The sequence below is a fragment of the Podarcis muralis genome, chromosome 11 (genome assembly GCF_964188315.1).
Source record: "Podarcis muralis chromosome 11, rPodMur119.hap1.1, whole genome shotgun sequence".
Classification (NCBI taxonomy): domain Eukaryota; kingdom Metazoa; phylum Chordata; class Lepidosauria; order Squamata; family Lacertidae; genus Podarcis; species Podarcis muralis.
In genome coordinates, this window is record NC_135665.1 from 55,887,695 (window position 1) to 55,908,676 (window position 20,982).

A 20,982-nucleotide genomic window follows, 5' to 3' on the forward strand; every position below is an offset into this window, starting at 1 on the left:
GCTGGGAACTGTAGCTCAGCGAGGAAGTAAACTACAGTTCCCAGGATTCTTTTTTTGGGGGGTGAGGGTGCTATGAGAAGATGCTGAGGTCAGGTCCTGCCCACCTATCACAGGTGGCTGTTGGGGGTGAGGACACAGAACAATCTGTCCTCCCTGGCAGAAAGGGTTTCTTACTTCTGGTAAAGGAAGACAACAGCAGAAGCAACAGTTATTACCACAGTTATTACCATACACTGAGATCCAGCTTCGAGGGCCTTCTGGCGGTTCCCTCGCTGTGAGAAGTGAGGTTACAGGGAACCAGGCAGAGGGCCTTCTCGGTAGTGGCGCCCGCCCTGTGGAATGCCCTCCCTTCAGATGTCAAGGAAATAAACAACTGACTTTTGGGAGACATCAGAAGGCAGCCCTGTTTAGGGAAGTTCGGTCCCTGCTCCTGCCAACCTAGCAGTTCAAAAGCACATCAAAGTGCAAGTAGATAAATAGGTACCGCCCCAGTGGGAAGGTAAATGGCGTTTCCACACGCTGCTCTGGTTTGCCAGAAGCGGGTTAGTCATGCTGGCCACATGACCCGGAAAAACTGTCTGCAGACAAATGTCGGCTCCCTCAGCTTATAGAGTAAGATGAGCGCTGCAACCCCGGAGTCGTCCGCGATTGGACTTAATGGTCAAGGGTCCCTTTACCTTTACTTGCCTCCTACGTCACTTTGCCAGTTTTAAGACATCAGCTGCACGATCCTATGCATGTCAACTCAGAATTAAACCCGACTAAGTTCAATGGGTGACTCTCAGATGTATAGAGAATGGCTGCCCAAGACAGTTTAAAAGGTTGCATACGCCATTGAAAGCTGCTAAACTGAGATCTATGTAGAAGCATTCCTTAGGGTGAATGTGTAAAGGGAAACAACGGGGAAAGTCATAGCTGGTTTCAATGGTGACAGCGTGGAGTTATGTTATGTTATTTGGAGTTATGCAGCCACATCAGATTTGCATGCAGAAGGTTCCAGGCTCAATTCCCAGAATGTCCCCCAATTAAAAACTTTGGAGAGCTGCTGCCAACTGTCTGACTGAGTATAAGCCAGCTTCTTTTATTCCCACAATATTCAAAGGGCAATGTAATTAAAATATACAATAAACAAACAAACCCTTATAAGAAAAAACCCCTGCTCCTTTCCCCTTATAGGGGTGTCCAAGAGCCCGTATAGAGTCCTTAAGTAGGTTCTCTATCGGAAGGAGAAAATAACAGAGGCCAACCAGAGAACACTGAGAAGCAAAGCAGCTAGTATCTGCTAGTATTTTAGTGTATCTTTCATCTTTGTTGGAAGCCGCCCAGAGTGGCTGGGGAAACCCAGCCAGATGGGCGGGGTACAAATAATAAATTATTATTATTAGTAGTAGTAGTAGTAGTAAGCCTGATCTTTATTAAACTGTTGCAACAGGATTCCCCACTCACCCCATGCAGGGAGGAAGAAGATCAAACCAGAACAACTGTGTGCAAGCCCTTAATCAGTAGAACCTCTACAGTGGTACCTCGGGTTACATATGCTTCAGGTTACAGACTCCGCTAACACAGAAAGTTCGGGTTAAGAACTTTGCTTCAGGATGAGAACAGAAATCGTGCTCCGGTGGTGCAGCAGCAGCGGGAGGCCCCATTAGCTAAAGTGGTGCTTCAGGTTAAGAACAGTTTCAGGTTAAGAACGGACCTCCGGAACGAATTAAGTACTTAACCCGAGGTACCACTGTACTTACAACCGCCTCCACTCGCGGACGTTCCAGGTTGCGGCCAGGGCAAACCCGGAAGTAACCGGCGAGTTTTCCGCCATTTGCGCATGCACAGGAGCGGTGACTGCCTTCACGCATGTGCAGAAGCGGGCAATTGCCACCCGCACCTGCCCACAACGGCGCCTCTCCCAGCACCCGTTTCTCCATAAGGACGGGCCTCCGGAACGGATTATGGTCGTGAGCAGAGGTTCCACTGTAGTCTTTTGAAATTGCCCGCCCTGTAGTCCAAGACCACCCCCCAAAACATCATACATACATCACAGAAGGAGGCGGTCTCCAACAGAAACATATCACAGGAGAGGTCTACCACAGGAATTCTATCTGCCAGGAAACCTGACAATGGTCACTGATTGCTCTACCTGGGCAGCCTGGCCATTCTTTTGTGATGGTAAATACTCAGTTCCTGAATCCAGGTCACAGGCTCACCCTATTCATGCACAAAGATGCCCTTAAGACAGGATTTCTGAGCAAACGGACAACAGGGAATAAACCATAAGCAGAGAATATTTGAGGTGGCTGGAAGAGTCAAAATGGCTTCAGGATTGCTCTCCTGTACTATGTCAGAAACGTGGTTTATATACTTATGTATGTGTTTGTCTTGTAAAGTTATGAATATGACTTTTATTTACGAGACCTTAGAATTCCTATAACAAGGTATGGCTCAAAATATAACACCAGGAGCAGCTAAAAGGCTTTGCATATTATTTGCACTGTGATGGAAGGAAAAGGGAAACAGCCCTTCTTAATTTCCAATTGGCATATAGAACATTCATTATCCAAGTAGCCACTAGATGGCAGTCATGCACCACACAGTAATATTAATAAACCAGGCGGCTGTATCTTTTTGAGGGTGCCATCAAAAGAAATAAAAACATGAAGTGTGCATTTGAGACTGAAGTCTTAGACATACTTGCCTGGGAGTAAGTCCCCTTCGGAGGTAAGGCTCAGCAGTAACTATATAGGATTACAGAAGACATATACAGGATTGCACTGTCAAACACAAACACAATGGACTCTTTTGCAGTCCACGTCCGTGGATTGATTGTTAGTTATTCTTGTTCAGATATTTAAATCTCTTAGTTGAGAGATCGGTTTGGTATTGTCGTAAGAGAGTCAGGGTCAGAGAGGGGAATAAAGGAAAATGACCCTACCAATATCAGAATTATAGTGTTCTACCTTAAAAACCCCACAAGAAAATGAACTGTGCCTTGGAGAAATGCGTCGTTTGAGAATAAATCATTTTGCGGTGTCTTCTGTGTCCTTTTACCTTTTGCTATCACTGAAATGTATAAGAATGTATGCTGTGTCTTTCTCATGTATCGTTGAATGTATCGTTTTGCTGTGTCTTTTTTACCTTTTGCTATCACTGAAATGTATAAGAATGTATCTGAACGTATCCTTACAGAAATGTATCTCTTTTCCCCCATGAATGTACCTCTACTGAAATGTAATGCTGCACTAGGCTTTATTTTCTGAATGTATCCAAACTGTAGCTGCCAAAACTCTCTCCACCACACTGCCATCTACTGGGTCTGCAAATAATGCCATGAATACACACAAATACCGGCTCAAATAAATTAGTTTTATTTTCCAATATGTATACAAACATCAGACTATCACACCCAAATTGATAGCAATGCAGAGCGGGAATCTCACATTAACATTGGAGCCATTTCCCAACATCCAGCCTCACGATCTGCATGCTGATTATCAGCAGTTGCGGAGGTATTTTCCTGTAGATAAAGGGAAAAGCCATTTAAGCAGATCCAGAATTAAATGGGATGAAGCTCACCACATATTATCCCAGCCCTTCAGCAAACTGACACCTTCCGAAAGTCTTTCAACATCATACTTATGTTAGTCCCCTCTTCATGCCATTCATGTCGCTTCCCACCACCTCCGATGTTATTGATCTGTATTGGAAACCAAATGGTATAAGAGTCAAGGCAGCTCTTTTGTCCGGGGTCTCACTCCCTTTTATTACATGAGCGGGGACCCTGTTGCAACAGTTTGATTTTTTCCTCTGTTCTTTCAATAAAGATCAGACTTTGGTTTTTCTCAAGTCCTGGTGTGGTCTCTGTCTATTCCCGACCAGTACGCCGCCCTCCTTCCGAGGTCCCGGTACTCCTTCTGAGGCAAGGACCCCCTCAGGAAGGCATTTATTTATTTATTTATTTCATTTTCTGGTTAAACTTTTTATTAGGGGACAGGTCCGTCCCGCACCCCCCCAAAAGTGGCCTGTTTTGCTTTTGGAGCAGCAATTTTAAGAGGAAACATTTTTGGGGACTATAAAGTTAAACTCTTCTTAAGCAGCGCTATAGCATGGACGGAAGACTTTCCACAGTGGCGATGCTTCTAAAAGAAATCAGAACTATTCCTGCTTGCTGGGTTCAAGGTGATTGACACATAAGCTGCCTCGCACTCAGGGCCGGAGGGGCGCAGCTTTATACATATTAGCTTTTGTTAAACTGTATGTCATAAATAGGGACGCGGGGGGCACTGTGGGTTAAACCACAGAGCCTAGGACTTGCCAAACAGAAGGTCGGCGGTTCGAATCCCCACGACGGGTGAGCTCCCGTTGCTCGGTCCCTGCTCCTGCCAACCTAGCAGTTTGAAAGCACGTCAAAGTGCAAGTAGATAAATAGGTACCGCTCCGACGGGATGGTAAACGGTGTTTCTGTGTGCTGCTCTGGTTCGCCAGAAGTGGCTTAGTCATGCTGGCTACATGACCCAGAAGCTGTACGCCGGCTCCCTCAGCCAATAAAGCAAGACGAGCGCCGCAACCCCAGAGTCGGTCACAACTGGACCTAATGGTCAGGGGTCCCTTTACCTTTACCTATGTCATAAATGCCTGGTGAGATTCTTATTTCATATGTTGCAAGGATTTTACCATTTCCAAAGTAATTCATAGACTGGAATGGTCCCCATCCCAAATTTTTTTTCATTGCAATTGCTTTTCTTTCTTTCTTTTCTATAGAAGACACCCTTTTTTAAACAAACAAACAAACAGAAGCTCGCAATTGTTTGTGCTGTGTGTGCAAATAAGTTAGCCTTGCCTAGGCTGCAAAACAGGCCGGTTCCTTCCCTTCCATTCCATTCACCCTCCATCCATTCATTCCAAGGAGCCCGGCTTCGCTTAACGCGCATGCGCAGCAGCAGCAGCAGCCACGAGTCGGAATCTACGCGCCGAAACTTCGGCCGGAGCGGCGCCGGCGTGATGACGTAGACGCCGCGCGTTCCGCGCGTCCGGTTTCCACGGCAACGACCGCCGCGGCATTACCTCGCCTCAGGCATGGAGGGCGGCAGGATGGCGAATCCCTATAGCCGAGTGGTGAGGGAGGTGCGGGGACCCAAGCCGTTTTCCTACGCCATAGTAAGTCCTTTGAGCTTTGAGGGGGGCATTGGGGAGCGCGGAGGGGACTGGTTTCCTTATATAGGGAGGGTTATATCACCCCCCCCAAAAAAATAAACGCTGTTTGTCTAAGGGCACAAGGAACTAGTCCTCAATGAGGCCCGTCAGCGCAACGCTTTGCTATCGGGTGTAAGCCCCGCTGTGCGAGATGTGGCTTGCTTTAGGTTAATAGATACTAGTTTATGTATTGTTTGTTGTGGTTTTATTCATTCCATTTATCATTTTCATGAGATTTACGCACCGTTTGATTGTAAAGAGCTGGGAGGGAAGTGGGGTGGGGTGAACACCCTTCATCAAAGCGGTTTACCAAATATTTATATATAGGGAGAGAGAGAATGTGTATATATATGTGTGTGTGTGTGTGTGTGAGAGAGAGAGAGAGAGAGTATATATATATATATATATATATATATACAGTTATACCTCATGTTACATTTGCTTCATGTTACGTTTTTTCAGGTTGCGTCCCACGGCGACCAGGAAGTACTGGAAAGGGTTACTTCCGGGTTTCGCCGCTCACGCATGCGTAGATGCGCTAAATCGCGCTCTGTGCATGCGCACAAGCGCCAAATCGTGCCGCGCACCTGTGCAGATACGACACTTCATTTTATTTGTTTTTTTTAAAAGTTTTTATTATTAAAATAATTCAGCATTAATACACACATATTGTGAATATACAAGCATACAAACATACATTTCATACAGTCCTTAAAATGTTCAAACATACCTACACTCAATCCCACTTCAGGTTGCGGGCTTTTCATGTTGCGAACGGGCCTCCGGAACGGATCCTGTTTGCAACCTGAGGTACCACTCTCTCTCTCTCAAGCAATGAGATTGTCACCTATTTTTTCCTTTTACAGCCCTGAATTCAAAACACGAGGGAAGCTGAAAGCAAAGATATAGAATAGAGTTAGAATAGAGCAAATTAAAGCTCATATCACTGTCCCTAAACCCCTGAGTAGGCTCATCTGAATAGGAACGGTCTTCAGCAGGCGCCAAAAAGAATGCAGTGAAGGCTCCTGCTTGATATCAATAGGCAGGGAGTTCCAAAGTAGTGTTTAAAAATTACTGCCCTGTGATCCTCAGATGAAGGGTGACATGATAAACAAATACATAAGTTTATTTGGCTTTTCGTTGTCTGTGTATATTGTGGTTAAAGTGGCCTTGAGAGTTTGCTGCTTTTAGGTGTTTTTTTAAATTTTAGTAATTATGATAATAGGATTGCAGCAGCTTCTCTTTTCTGACATCGGCTTGTTGCTTCAGACCACTTTCTCACATTCAGAGATCTGGGCTGCAGTCCCTTGTACACCAGGGATAGGCACAGTGCTCACAATCAGTGCCGTCATTTTATTTGTATGAGGTGCATCCTTCCCCATCTTTATTCAGGAGGACTTTGAAGGCATTCCTGTTTACCCAGGCATTTGGTGGCTGAAGTTCTTGGCAACCCTGACGTCTTTGGATGAAATAATGTTTTTATATGTAATTTCTTTAAAACAGCATCCACTTCGTACAGAGGAAGTGTACTCCACTTCCCTTCGTCCCCTTGATGCTTGATGTAAAATCTAAATCCAATTCCCGTTACTAAAGACATACTTCCTCTTACAGAGGGCCAAGTTTCCCAAACCGAATGATGCCATGAAGCAAATCCTCCTCTGGAGGGAGCAAGAGAAACTGCGCCATGCGGCCGCGATGTACGCAAAGTCCCACCTCCTTGGCCGCCAGATCATCGAAAGGGAGGATCGGAATGAGCGAAAACAGTTCCACCGGATCGTGCAGAAGAGGGTTGATGTTGAAATGCAGGCATACCTGGCAGGACAAGAAGAGAGGAAAGAAAGGTAAGCAGGCCAGTCGAGCAAGCTGGTGATTCAATCTTGGGTTTCTGCCTTTAATTAGAGGAGGGCATACAAAGGTAAAATTTGCATTCATTTCCTGCTCACTTTTGCCTCTTGGTTCTTCTGCATGTGGGCCCTGGAAGGCTGCCCATGTGGGAATTCTGCCCTCAGGCTGAAAAAATGGGTTCCCACTGCTGCTTTAATGCTACCAAACTGGTCCTTCAGGAGGGGGGGGGGGGACACAAAATAAACATGAAAGGTTTCATTTTATTACCGTTTAAGTTGATGTGCCTTACAGAAAGCCACAGCAAGTAAAACAGGTCTCTTGCTCGCAAGAAGTGTACAGTCTCACAATAGTGAAAGGCCTTTGTTCATCGGTAGGACACCTGCTCTGCATGCAGAAGGTCTCAGGTTCAATCCCCAGCATCCAAAAGGGTCAGGAACACGAGAGCTGCTGCCCCTGGTATAGTCTGGCCTGGTATAAGTTGGATACCTGTGTTCCTATGTGTACTTACTCTTTGTTTCTATGGAGAATGGGGCAAACATTTAAAGCACATTCAGTACCCATTTAAAACGCATAGCTTCCCTGAAAGAATCCTCAGAACAGTAGTTTACCTCTCACAGAACTATAATTCCCAGCACCCTTAACAAGCTACAGTTCCCATGATTCTTTGGGGGAAACTGTGTGCTTTAAATGTGTAGGGTGGGCATGATCTGAGATCAGAGGGGCCCAAGCGCAAATACTGACTCAGCCATGAAGGGTGCTTGTCTGATCTTGGATCAGTTGCTTTCTCTCAGCCTTACCTACTTCACAGAGTTGTTGTGAGGTCAAAGTGGAAAAGACTAATGCATGTTTCTGTAAATAAGTGAAATAAGTAAGTGATTACACCAACGTTTTCACTCAAGAGGTGAGTATTGAGGGTGGATTTAATGGAAATGAGCAAAATGAACTTTGTGCTCCCTGATGGATACTTAAAGAATAGATGCTGCCCGCCTTTACCACTCCAGACGCCAAATTGAGATTTTGGCCATCCCTGGAATTGAGCTAATCAAGCAAGCCTTACTTGGTTTGACATCACAACTCTGCTCCTGTTTTTGAAATGGAGGGACCAAGACCCTGGTCTGCAGAGTACATGATAAGGAATTCTCTTCCACACAGTAGACAGATCAGGCCTTTAGTACTATTCTTTTATCTCATTAAATTTATACACTTACAAGGCCTCACTCCTGTCAGCAATGGAGCTGCAGAATTGTGCACTAACTTCAGCTTCTGGATCAAGTGCAAGGGAAGCCCCACCCAGAGCATGTTGCAGTAAGCCAGTCTTGAAGTTACCAGTGCTTGAATTACAGTGGCAAGGCTTCTCCAGGTTCAGGAATATGGCAACTTGCCCCCAAACCCCTAATGACTGCTGCAGATGCCTTCATATAGATACTAAACAGAATTCTAGAGATGGGGACACTCTTTCCCTCTGATTCAGAGCATTCTTTCTTCCACGTTCTGTAAAAAAGCCACGTTGACAGTGATTTGATTTTTAATACACCCTTCCCAGGCTTCGGGATCTCCTGGAAGCTGAGGAAAAGTGTTACCTAGCTGCAATAGAATCGCTGGGAGAAACTATGGAAGACAGGCGAGTGAACATGAGAGCAAAAGCAAAATTGCTGAGAGATAAGAGGGAAGAAGCTCGGAGGAAACTTGTGGCGGAAAAAAGGGACCAACAGTTCAGGTAAGTTGGTCATAAACAGGGGCGGCGCAGGCAGGAGGAATGGGGAGGGGGAAGGCAACTTCTCAGTCCATGAATTTGTTTTCTTTTAGACCTGTGGGCCCATTTGGACTTTTCAGTGAGTGCTGTGGGCACTATGGCCTCTGGTCACTTTCCTCCCCCTCTTATCTGGGCAATATCATCCCTGCTGAAAATGAGTGTGTGTGCATTCATACACATACACAGCCTTTCCAAGGGATCTGGTAAAAGCTAGAGCCAGTAAAATCAATTTGAGCCTTGAAAAGCACATGGAACTGAAAGAGGAAGTAAGCCACACTGGTGATCATTGGATGAAGGCTGACGTATAAATTTAATGCATAAAATAAATATAATAATAATAATAATAATAATAATAATAATAATAATAATAATTTATTTATACCCCCCCATCTGGCTGGGCTTCCCCAGCCACTCTGGGCGGCTTCCAACAAAATATTAAAATACAGTAGCTCATCAAACATTAAAAGCTTCCCTAAACGGGGCTGCCTTCAGATGTCTTCTAAAAGTTTGGTCATTGTTCTCTTTGACATCTGGTGGGAGGGCGTTCCACAGGGCGGGTGCCACTACCGAGAAGGCCCTCTGCCTGGTTCCCTGCAACTTGGCTTCTTGCAGTGAGGGAACCGCCAGAAGGCCCTTGGCGCTGGACCTCAGTGTCCAGGTAGAACGATGGGGGTGGAGACGCTCCTTCAGATATACAAGGAAGAGCATCCCCCTTTCATCTTCCTCCTTCAGATCCATGTACTTTTCAAAGGAGAAAAAGGTAATTACTCTTACGTTGTCATGGCCACAAGGAGCAATGGGTAGGGTTGCTCCGTTGCTTTGGGGGCTCCAGGGAGGACCTCAGGAGCGCCACTGTATGAGCACCATGGTGGCAAACCCTGATTTAGAGTGTTAAGTGTGGCGGAATGAGAAGTCATAACCCAACAGTTGAAGACCATTGGATTAATCTTCTAGCAAAACTAGTTAAAGCCTGGAGCCCTGCTTTTGTGTTCAGAATAGTCCAGTGTTTGGTCCTAAACCAATGAATTGTTTTGAATACCAAACCTGCACTTCCTGAACATTTATGCAGGCTATCCTTTGCAATTCATCCTTCAACAAATTTTGCTGGGCAGTTTTCAAACCCAAAAATGTGTACAAAAACATGTGGTAGGGGGAAGTGTGAACAAAAATGTGTATATTAGTGAAGAAAATGTACAAAAATACATTATATTAGGGGATATCACTTGCAAAAGTCTGTCTATTATGAGAAATGCAGACAAAGGTGTTGCCAGATTTTCATGACTTTTTCTTTTAAAAAAGCTTGCAAACTGATGTAATGGCGTAAACTGAACTTAAGACTGGAAAAATGAGAAACTGAGAGAAATCAGAACTGACAGCTTTGTGCATCCCTCATGATGAGAGGCTGCCAGTCATAATTTTTGCAGCTCTGAACATGGTTTGTTTGGGTGGCAAGAGAGAAATATTGTTTTACGGGTCTCTTTAATATATCACGTGGAAATGTTTTTGTATCTTCTCTTCTTTTTACAACAGTTTTTCTCCTCTCTCTCCCCTGCTGTGACTTGTATAGAAATTGTAGTTTATTGCCTCGCCATTTGAGCTTTGGAAGCATTTATTATTTATTTACATGTGTATATTAAAGATGTTTTGGATGGCTCGAAAGTGGCCATATAGGCATATCATACCCTCTATTCTGTCATAACGTTTGCCACTTCTTGCAAAGGAAAGAGTGTAGTCACACGTGATTCTGCCTTGCTCCCGTAAAAATGGATAAATGCTGGTAAGGGGCACCAATTTGGCATCTGACTTCCGTAAGCAACATTAAAATTTCACAGCTCTTGACAGTAGAGAAGCTTAGGACAGCAAAGTGAAATAGTTGAACAACCATCTGTGAGAGCAGATGTGTATGGGTGGCTGTAAAAGCTGCTTTGGATGACTTATTTTGGTCAGATCAAACAGTTATGGAGCTATTTTGTATTATGAATTACTGCCTTGGCTAACACTTTGATTTAACTCCTACTTTTTGAAATGTCTGTATCACTTTTCATGCAGCAGAAGCTTTATCACTGCCACCCCATTGCCCTGCTCCTCCCTGATCTCTTCCAGATGTTCTCTTTGACCGTTTAAACCAGTGATCTGCTAGCCATAGATCTTGTTTCTCTCTCTAAATCAAGAGTCAAGAACTCTGGCTCTCCAGATGTGGCAAACACTTAACAACCATCAAGTGGTTGCATGTACTAACTATGCATGCCAAAGTCTCAGATCCCTTTTGTTCTCCTGTTCCCCAAACCAGCCTATTTACCAGCTGCTCCCCCAGTTGCCAACATGACACTTGCTCAATACATAGCTGTCAACTTTCAGATTTGAAAATAAGGGATCAGCAGCCTCGAAAATAAGGGATCAGCAGCCTCACCTGTCTATGGGATATCTAACAATCCGGAATAGCAACGGGAAGCAGCAGGAAACGGCGCTGGAATAAGGGAATTTCCCGCAAAAAAAGGGAAGGTTGACAGCTATGGCTCAGTAGTGCTCCTGTGCTGCTATTGCTCCTTTGAAAGAGAGAACTTCTGATAGACTGTGCCCTTCGTTTCCAGGAGGCATTCCTTTTTGTACAATATATCCATTCTCAATGCCAATAAGCATGTCACCTTTATGTTGCTTTATTATGCCTTTTTTTAGCGTATCCAGCCGATCAGCAGTGAATTGTTATTTGCAGAGGCAGCGAAATGGCTGCACCTTCAAATTACACTTGGATGGGCAGCGGGCACTTAATAGCACTCCCCTGTCCCACCCTCCCCAGAAAGCAGGAAGATTTGTCACAGTGTTGACAAAGATCTGCTCCAGCTGCGTTATGTGATATGACGATTAGTTTGCAATGATATGGAGAAGAACCCGTGGAGTTTCTGGGTACAGAAAAGTCAGTGAGGGAGTTCTTCTTGTCCGGTACAAGTGCCAGGGTTTGGGGCCCTTAGGCAAAATGCTTTCGGTGGCACCCCTCCCTGAGTGTGCCTCTCTGCTAAGTTGGCAGAATCTGACAGGTCAAGCGCTGAAGTTGCTTAACAGATAAACCTCTTGGACATCATTACCTAGAAAATGGAGGGGCATGGGCAGCATCAGGGATTGGCATTATTGGGCAACTGCCAAGGCCCACATTTTAAGAGGGGTCCCACCGCTGTTATTTTTTATATTCGAAAACACATTTGATCATAAAATAAGTATTCAAATACATGCCATAAAACTACATACTTATGCATTTTGGCAATTTCTTTGGGCCGAGAACTGTATTTGCAGAATTTGGAGAAGTGTCAAATCCAGAGGATAATTACATTGGGCTGGTTCTTGTGGATCAGGTCAGTTCATATTGGAATCTGCAGAACTCTAATTCATCAGGCATCCCTAAATATCGCTAGCTAAGCCTTTGGGCTATGTAGCCTTCCATCTACCGCACAGCTATGAACCAACAGAGCTAGCATTTTTGCCTTTGTTTTGTGCCTAGACATGCATTTTTTAGCTGTAACGTGAATCAGCATTATTGAAGAAGGGCTGCAACGCAGAGGTGGAGCCTCCTGCTTTGCATGCAGAAGGTCCCAGGTCCAATCCCCAGCATCTCCCAGTCAGGGCTGGTCAAAAATTTTGCTTTGAAACCCCACAGAGCCATTGCCTGTTAGTGTAAACAGTACTGAACCGGGTGATCCTGTGGCCTGACTCTGTATAAGGCAGCTTTCTGTGTTCCTGATGGCACAGTACTGTGTCCATGTGCCTCTTCAGAAACATGTTTCCGTTCCTCCTTTTCTCTCCTGCTCAGAGTAACTTGTGAGGACGCACGGACACTGTGGAGCAAGAAGCATCTGATGGAGATATGTGAGGACCGGCTGGCCCAGCTGGCCCTGAAGGAGGAACTCAAGAAGCAACGAGCAAGGGAGGAGGCGGCCTTTGCGGCTCTTTGGGAAGAGGACAGGCTGGCCAAGGAGAAGCGAGCAGCGGAGGACGAACGGAAGAGAACAAGGTGGACTGACGGCCAGAAAAACCTCCTTGAAGCTCAGCAAACTGTGGCGGACGCTCAGCGGCAGGAGGCGAGGCGGCTGAAGGAAGAAGAGGCAAAGCTGATGGTAACGTAGCTGGTTTAAGAGCATAAGATGAATCTGCTAGGTCCAAGACGGCAGCCATTGCTACAACTTCGTAGCGTTACGATTCTCCCAGTCTAGCCCCCTCGTTTTGTTGGGCATCATTAAAGCGGGAGGTGTGAGTTAACCGTCTCTCTTGCCACTAATTGTAGGAAGAAGAACGTCAGCTGATGAAACTGGAGAACGAACGGGCCGAGATTGAGCGGCAGAGGAAGCTGAGGGAGTGCAGAGACATGTTGCTGGATTCCATGGAGGAGAAGAGGAGGCGTCTCCACGAAGAGCAGCAAGAAGAGCTGGCTTTAGATATGAAGATCCTGGATCACATCATGAAAGAATCCCAGGAGGATACAGAGAGCCAAAAGAGAAGGAAAGTAAGGCTAGTATTTAATTCAGGTTTTGAGCTAAAGGCAGCAGATTCCATGTTTCTGGCTTCTTTGCCATTGCTGACTGTCAGATGGCAATGGTGGTTGCTCATGAGTAACCAGTCAAGACTCCCACCTGTCTTTTACAGGTTTTATTTGGGTGCAAAACTATTTACAGTGCAGTACCACGAGTTCATGTCTGCCTCAGTCGCTAGCAGAATCCGGGAGTGGCTGTTTCTGGGTCCTCCCCCAACATAATAGCTTAGTCACCCCCAGCCTTTTCCTTCCTTCTTTGCGTTTTACACCTCTGCGCAGGGTGGGCGACGGAAGAGGCGTGCTTCCCTCCTGGCCGGCTTGACCAGGAGTGGTGCTGAGACTCCCAGCAGCATCCTCTGGTCCCTTCCCCTCTTCCCCACTGGAGGTGTGGCTTTCCCCACCACAGGAAGAGGAACTGCTTCGCAAGATTTTCGGAGGTTCCCTGTAAGCCAACTCCCCCTCAGCTTCCCTTCCCTGTTCCAATGGCAGTCCCCTGACACCGACCTTTTCACTTGGGAGCCCACAACAGACTTCCAAGGAAGCCCTGGGCTCATGATAAAAAAAGGATCAAGCCTTGTTTGAGGATTTATCACAGTGGAGAGGAACCTCCAGCCCATGGGCCTAATCTGGCCTGCCCAGTCCAACCTGCCCAACCTCTCAGGGACCCCTACCTCCCTGCCAGTCCCCCAGTGTAATTGTGTGGCAATCAGAGGTCAGCCCTTAAAAGAGCAGGCAGAGAGATCCTACGTCTCCAGCCTTAGTACTAAGCACCACAGCAAGAAGTCCTCTGCTGGTGCTTATAGATTCAAAGGCAGCATTCCTACTCAGCGAGTGCTGGGATGGGAGCGGGGAAGAAAGGCTGCCTTTTACTCTTATCTCAGATCTTGGTGCAAAGACTGGGAAAGGAAATCCCTATTCCTGCTCTGTAGGCAGGGGGATCTTTCTAGCCACCCCCACCCCCATGCTAGAGTAGAGGGGGCTGGAAATGCTGTTGTGTGTGCCTGCATGTGTGCATGTGTTTGTTAGAGAGAGTGTTTTTTACCTGCATGTCTGGTGTGTGCGCGCACTTGTGCCAATGGGTGCAGAACAGAGGTAGGAGCTGAAAATGTGGTTCTTAATTTGCACCACCAACGAGCAAGAGGTGGTGACCAAAGAAGAGGCTATAATCTGTTTGAAACGATTTCTTTCAAATACATCCTCTTCAGAAAACCAGTGAATGCATTTCTGTTTAAAAAAGATAGAGGCATTATTACCACCACAAACATTACAATTTATTACCCACCCTTCAGGCTTAAGGTCCCAGGGCGAGTTAGAGCAATTAAAACACAACTTTAACAGTAAAATACAACATTAAAAGGTAAAGGTAAAGGTACCCCTGCCTGTACGGGCCAGTCTTGCCAGACTCTAGGGTTGTGCGCCCATCTCACTCAAGAGGCCGGGGGCCAGCGCTGTCCGGAGACACTTCCGGGTCACGTGGCCAGCGTGACAAAGCTGCATCTGGCGAGCCAGAGCCGCACACGGAAACGCCGTTTACCTCCCCGCTAGTAAGCGGTCCCTATTTATCTACTTGCACCCAGGGGTGCTTTCAAACTGCTAGGTTGGCAGGCGCTGGGACCGAGCGACGGGAGCGCACCCCGCCGCGGGGATTCGAACCGCCGACCTTTCGATTGGCAAGCCCTAGGTGCTGAGGCTTTTACCCACAGCGCCACCCGCGTCCCTCTAAAAATACAACATTATGCGATATTAAAAACAGTTTAAAGCAATCTATAATTACAAAGATAAGGTGGGTCCTGAGAATATACATCCGATTCTCAAGGGCCAAAAATCAGAGGAAAGAGAAATTAACTGCATGTTACACAGGAATAAGACTTGGGGAATGGAGAAAAAAGGAACAGGTACGTGCAAATAGCAATTGCATGGAAAACAAAGCATGCATGTTTATTTACTTTTTGTCTCTGCTCACCATTGGAATGTTCCCCCACAACCCCCAACGGCTGGCAAAGTTTGAATCTAGCCCATAGGCTCCCAGTGCTGAGTTAGCATCTTGATTTTCAACTCCATGAGTTCTCGAAGCTGAGAACAATATTTAAAATTAAACCATTTGCATTATACAGCCCAACCAATAGTGAAATCTGAACCATCAGCATCATATTAGTAGCAGGGAGAATAAAAGAAACCCAGCCAGACTCCATCACGCTTGGCGGTTCACAGCTTGCCTAGAAAGAAAAGCTGTAATGGCAGATCACCTAAATAGGCAAAGTTCTCAGATAACACCGAATGTCGAGCGAGGGAAGGACTTCTCCAGAATTAGCAAACTGTGCATTATCCCTTACAATGTAGAAGTGCTGCATAAAGTCATACGTTAAAGTCAGGAGTGATGAAATGTTTTCATTGGTAATGTAATCAACCCACTGTTTTTTTTTTCTTTCCCCCCCTCTTATTTTTCTATCCTATCATTTACTGCCAGTCCGTTTCATTAGGTCACACTGAGATCTGGTATTAAGCGAGCAGGCAAAAGATTTATTTCAATCTCCAGGTAGGGCTAGGAAAAACTGCCTGTCTGAAACTCTGGAGAGCTGCTGCCAGTCAGTGTAGACAATACTGAGGTAAAAGGACCAATGGTCCAACTTGCCTCAAGACAGCTTTTTATGTTCTTCATTTTCATTTGGGGAAGGCTAAGGAGATGTGGGTGATGCTGTGGGTTAAGCCTAGGGCTTGCCAATCAGAAGGTCGGCATTTCGAATCCCCACAACGGGGTCAGCTCCCGTTGCTCGGTCTCTGTTCCTGCCCACCTTAGCAGTTCAAAAGCATGTCAAAGTGCAAGTAGATAAAGAGATACCGCTACAGCGGGAAGGTAAACGGCGTTTCCGTGGGCTGCTCTGGTTCGCCAGAAGCGGCTTAGTCATGCTGGCCACATGACCCGGAAGCTGTCTGCGGACAAACGCCGGCTCCCTTGGCCTATAGAGCGAGATGAGCACGCAACCCCAGAGTCGTCCGCGACTGGACCTAACGGTCAGGGGTCCCTTTACCTTTACCTTTAAGGAGATGATGAGAACTTAGTTTTTGACGCTTGTTCTCAATGGCCATATTATCAATGGTGTATAAAGCTGCAAAATCACCATGACTCCCTTTTTATTTATTGTTTTCTGCAACTTTTTCCTCGTCTCTTTTCTGCAGAAAGAGCTCTTGAAAGAGCAGCAGATGTTTAAGGCCTACCTGGCTCAGCAGAGGGAGGACGAGCAGCGCCAGGAAAAAGAGCTGGACAAGCTGCGGGCGGAAGAGACAGCCCGGATGTGGGCAAAGAGAGCCGCAAAGGAGAGGGCCATGAAGGAGGCCAGGGGCCGCTTGCTCACAGAAGTCATGGACACGAGGAGACTTCAGCTGGAGGAGAAACGTAAGGGGATGTCAGGGACACGTTATCTGTGGCCTGATTTACCTTCTATCTTGGAACAGGTCTGGAACAGGAGACCTGCGCCTGTAGAGCAGGAACACTAAGCAGGGCTCTGTGCAGGCTGAGCTCTAGGAAGGGAGGTCAGAATTGTGCACCTGGATTCTGCAGACTGCATAAATAATGCAAATTAATGCATCCGCACATCATGAATTCTGCTTCTATGAATCAGGAACAAGGAGCTGTGCAAAGAACTGAAACCCCACCCTTGGCAAAAGCAAAAGCCTCGCCCGCTTTTCCTGCGCCCTGGCTAAAGATGACGCCAGATGTTCATTGTTTGTGTGCTTTGAAGCCTATATTTTACACTCTGAAGGGCCTGGACACTTGGCTTTTACAACAAAAACAAAAGCCGAGGTTCTCAAGGCGTTGAATTGCATGCCTACCGTGTTCTGCACTTGTACAGTGCCATCGTAAATGCGCAAAGTCGAGCCCATAAATAGGATTGCCTGCCTCCACCCCATATTTTATTAAGGATTTCCCCCTCCCAGCCCTGAATCAGCCCAGCTCATACCCATATCCTCATAAAGGTAATATGCATGCCCAGAATGCCAGCACCTTGATTTGTGCTCAATAGCTCACAGCCAGCCAGTCCAGTGCTTTAAGGATCAGTGTTGCATGATCCCACTTTGCTATTCTGCAATAGCTGTAGCTTTTTGACTGTTTTCAAGGGCAGCCCCACATATGTTGCATTGCAGTAGCCCTGCTGGGAGATTACCAGAGTAGTAAACACATGTAATAAAATCCATGATATTAATACAGCAGCAGGAACAGGGATGGAACTAATCAGGAAAGTCTTTTGCCATTTCTTTATTTTTATTTCATTTATTTGTTGAATTTGTATTCTGCCCTTCATCCATAGATATCAGGGCAGTTCACAACATAAAAATACAATATAAAAGCACAAAATACAGAATAAAAACAAGACCTGCCTCCTACAAACCAGTAACCCCCTCCCCCCACCCACTCATCCATTTAAGGAAGTTTAAACTGGCCGCCTATACTCTTCCAGACCCAATTTAAGGTGCTGGTTTGAACTAATAATAATAATAAATTTTTATTTGTACCCTGCCCTCCCCAGCCATGGCGGCTGACATCATAAAACTAACACAGTATACAAAGAATATAAGAACATAAAAACAGGCAGTCAGTTAATTAAAATACATCTTAAAATTAGTTCAGAGCAAATTAAAATCTGGACAGATGGCAGTCCACGGGTAAAACTGAGAGTGGTTAATATTCTCCAGGGCCAAATGTTACCACTGGCCTTATAAAGGACCTGTGAGCGGGCTAGGAGGCCTCTTTAATGCTTGTTCTTATACAAAAATAAAAGAATCAGACTGAACCCCGGAACAGCTCCATCGTGCAGGCCCTGCGGAAAGATGTCAAATCCCGCAGGGCTTATACATTGCAGGACCACAATACCTGATTAATTCCCACTCCAGACAAGAATATAACTGCCCATTACAAGTGTCTCCACGTGCCTCCTCTGAGAGAGACTTGAAGGGTGTGAATAAGGAACAGGGCCTTTTCAGTTGTGGCCCTCTGTCTGTGGAATGGTCTCCTAAGTAAGGCCTGCCTGGCTTGAACAGATAACTAGCAGCTAAGGCAATGTTAGTGATGCCCTGGGTTACTGATAAGCACACCCAACCCTGTGAAAGCTGATGTTTTATGTATTGATTTGATTGTTTTGATGTTGATGGTTGTTTTTTGCCCTATAGGACGCACTTTCCCCCCTCCAAAAATGAAGGGGAAATGTGTGTGCGTCCTATGGGGCGAATGCAAGCTTTCACTGAAGCCTGGAGAGCGAGAGGGGTCAGTGCGCACCGACCCCTCACGCTCTCCAGGCTTCGCACACCTCTCCGCAAGCAGCGGGAGCCCAGCGCTGGGCTCCCGCTGCTTGCGGAGAGTTGCCTGCATACTGAAGCCTGCGCGCGCTGGGATCAGCACGTCCAGGCTTCGCGGACCTCTCCCCAAGCAGCGGGAGCGCTCCCACGGCTTGTAGAGAGCTGCCTGTTTGGGGGCTGGGGTCGGGGGAAGCTCGCACCTGGGGAAAAATTTTTTTCCCCCTTTATTTCCCCCCCAAAAAACCTAGGCGCGCCTTATGGGACGGTGCGTCCTATAGGGCGAAAAATACGGTATTTTCCCGGCTTTGTTGTACAGATACTGCCGTGTGTTAGGCGACCAAAAGACTAAACACATTGTAATAATTAATTCACTGACAAAAAAGCAGCAGCATCGGCCAATTACATGTTCCATCTTTTGCCTTCCAGTTCAGAGAAATGCCCAAGAACAAGAGGCACTGATTCGGGACAGGGAATTGTTAAATGCAGCCATTCTAGAATTCAACCGTCTAGAAGAGGAGAAATATGCAAGGTAATTGCTCTTGATCCTATCAGCAGGGCTGATTATACCTTTGTGGTAAAAACCCAGCAAACTATGCCAGTGGCACCCAAATTATTTGCAGGGAAAGCCTCAGTTCTGTAACCTATACAGTCAAGGCAAATTGAACACATTTTCATATATCTTTTGCAGAGACATTAAAGCCTTGAAAGCTTCTAAGTAGCAGTGGTTAAAAGGAGAGAGAGTGCTGCAATTTGGTGCTAAAAGTCCTGAGTTCAAGTGTTCTTAGAGAGTCTCACTATCTTTCCTCTGTTTTCCATCCCTAAAACTGGGAATTAAGCCCTTTTTCTTGCAGGGACATCAATAAGAAAACAACATGTGGCGAAAGCTCCTTCCACATTCCAAAGTGGGACAGATTTTAATAACAAAGTCAGAGAATAAAGGATGATTTTCAGCTCGTGCTTAGAATCCTAACAAATTTTCGAATAGGGATAACAAATAGCCATACACAGCGCAAACCTATGCATTTCAAAAATTAACATTTTTATTGAGCATTTTCCCCCAAACACCACACCACAATACTGTGTGTTGTATACAGACAAGTCATAATTGGAGTAGACCTATTTAAATACGTCAGTTTATGTTAGTCATGCTCACTGATTTTTCCAGTAGGACTACTCTGAGTATGACTTAGCTTGATTCAATCCTCTATATTCGAGTAGGGACGCGGGTGGCGCTGTGATCTAAATGACTGAGCCTCTTGGGCTTGCCGATCAGAAGGTCGGTGGTTCAAATCCCCGCGACGGAGTGAGTTCCCATTGCTCTGTCCCAGCTCTTGCCAACCTAGCAGTTCAAAAGCACGTCTTTGCAAGTAGATAAATAGGTACCACTGCAGCAGGAAGGTAAATGGCATTTCCATGCGCTCTGGTTTCCGTCATGGTGTCCCGTTGCACCAGAAGCAGTTTAGTCATGCTGGCCATATGACCTGGAAAGCTGCCTGCGGACAAACACCGACTCCCTCGGCCTGAAAGCGAGATGAGCGCTGCAACCCCATAGTCGCCTTTGACTGGACTTAACTGTCCAGGGGTTCTTTATATATTAGAGTACAATAACAATAGGTGGAGGGGGGGAGAAGGGAGTGCATAGGCAATGAAAAGGATAGAAAAGCAAGGTGTGTCACGTGGAGGACAATAATGCATCCATCAAAGGATGCATTATTTATTCAGAGGTGCACATTTATTCAAAGATGCACTTTTATTCAAAGGTTTGCTGGAAAAGAGAATGTGGAGTGAGCCTCCTTCCTGTCTTGCACAGAACAGGGTGTGGGAGAATGGCCTGCAAAAGGGCTGTGTGCCTTCAGACCATGCCCTGGAAGGGAGTGTGTTAAAAGTGTTAAGTAGTTTCTGCTTCTGATTACGCTCACCCCTCTTTATTACGTTATCTGCAGGCGCACACAGCAAGCAAAGGCATATCAGGAGGAACTCAATGCTCAGATGGATTACAACAAGCAAGCCCGTGATCTTGAGAAGGAAGAAGAACGCCGCCAATACGCTTTGTCCCTGGAAGCGGAAAAGCTTTACCAGCAGAAGATAGCGGACATCATCTCAAGACCTTACATGAAGTTGTCAGATCTCCATCCTTTGCGGAGGTACCTTGCCAGCAGTTCTTAATCCAACCAATTTCCTTTATATAGATCTATATTTATAAATCACTGCATTTAAAACTCTCAAGTGCAGCTAAAGCATCTTCTACATGTGTACACTGACTGAGGGGAAGAAGACTCTAGAATACCATGTTTCCTAGCTTCTTTTCTTGGTCAAGCAAAACCTCCTTTTAAAAATAAAATGCTGTCGAAAGTTTTACGTTTTAAATAAAGAACGTTGCATGGTGAAA

At 45.9% G+C, this 20,982-nt stretch overlaps 1 protein-coding gene across 1 annotated transcript; it reads left to right on the top strand.

The window, feature by feature from the left end:
- Positions 1-4,959: 4,959 nt before the first annotated feature.
- On the top strand, positions 4,960-20,982 carry CFAP53 (cilia and flagella associated protein 53). The gene is made up of 8 exons (XM_028749009.2): positions 4,960-5,148; positions 6,796-7,025; positions 8,573-8,746; positions 12,585-12,888; positions 13,056-13,274; positions 16,479-16,695; positions 19,020-19,122; positions 20,537-20,982. Exons 1-8 carry the CDS (start codon positions 5,068-5,070, stop codon positions 20,757-20,759), a joined length of 1,551 nt encoding a protein of 516 aa, XP_028604842.2. The 5' UTR covers positions 4,960-5,067; the 3' UTR covers positions 20,760-20,982.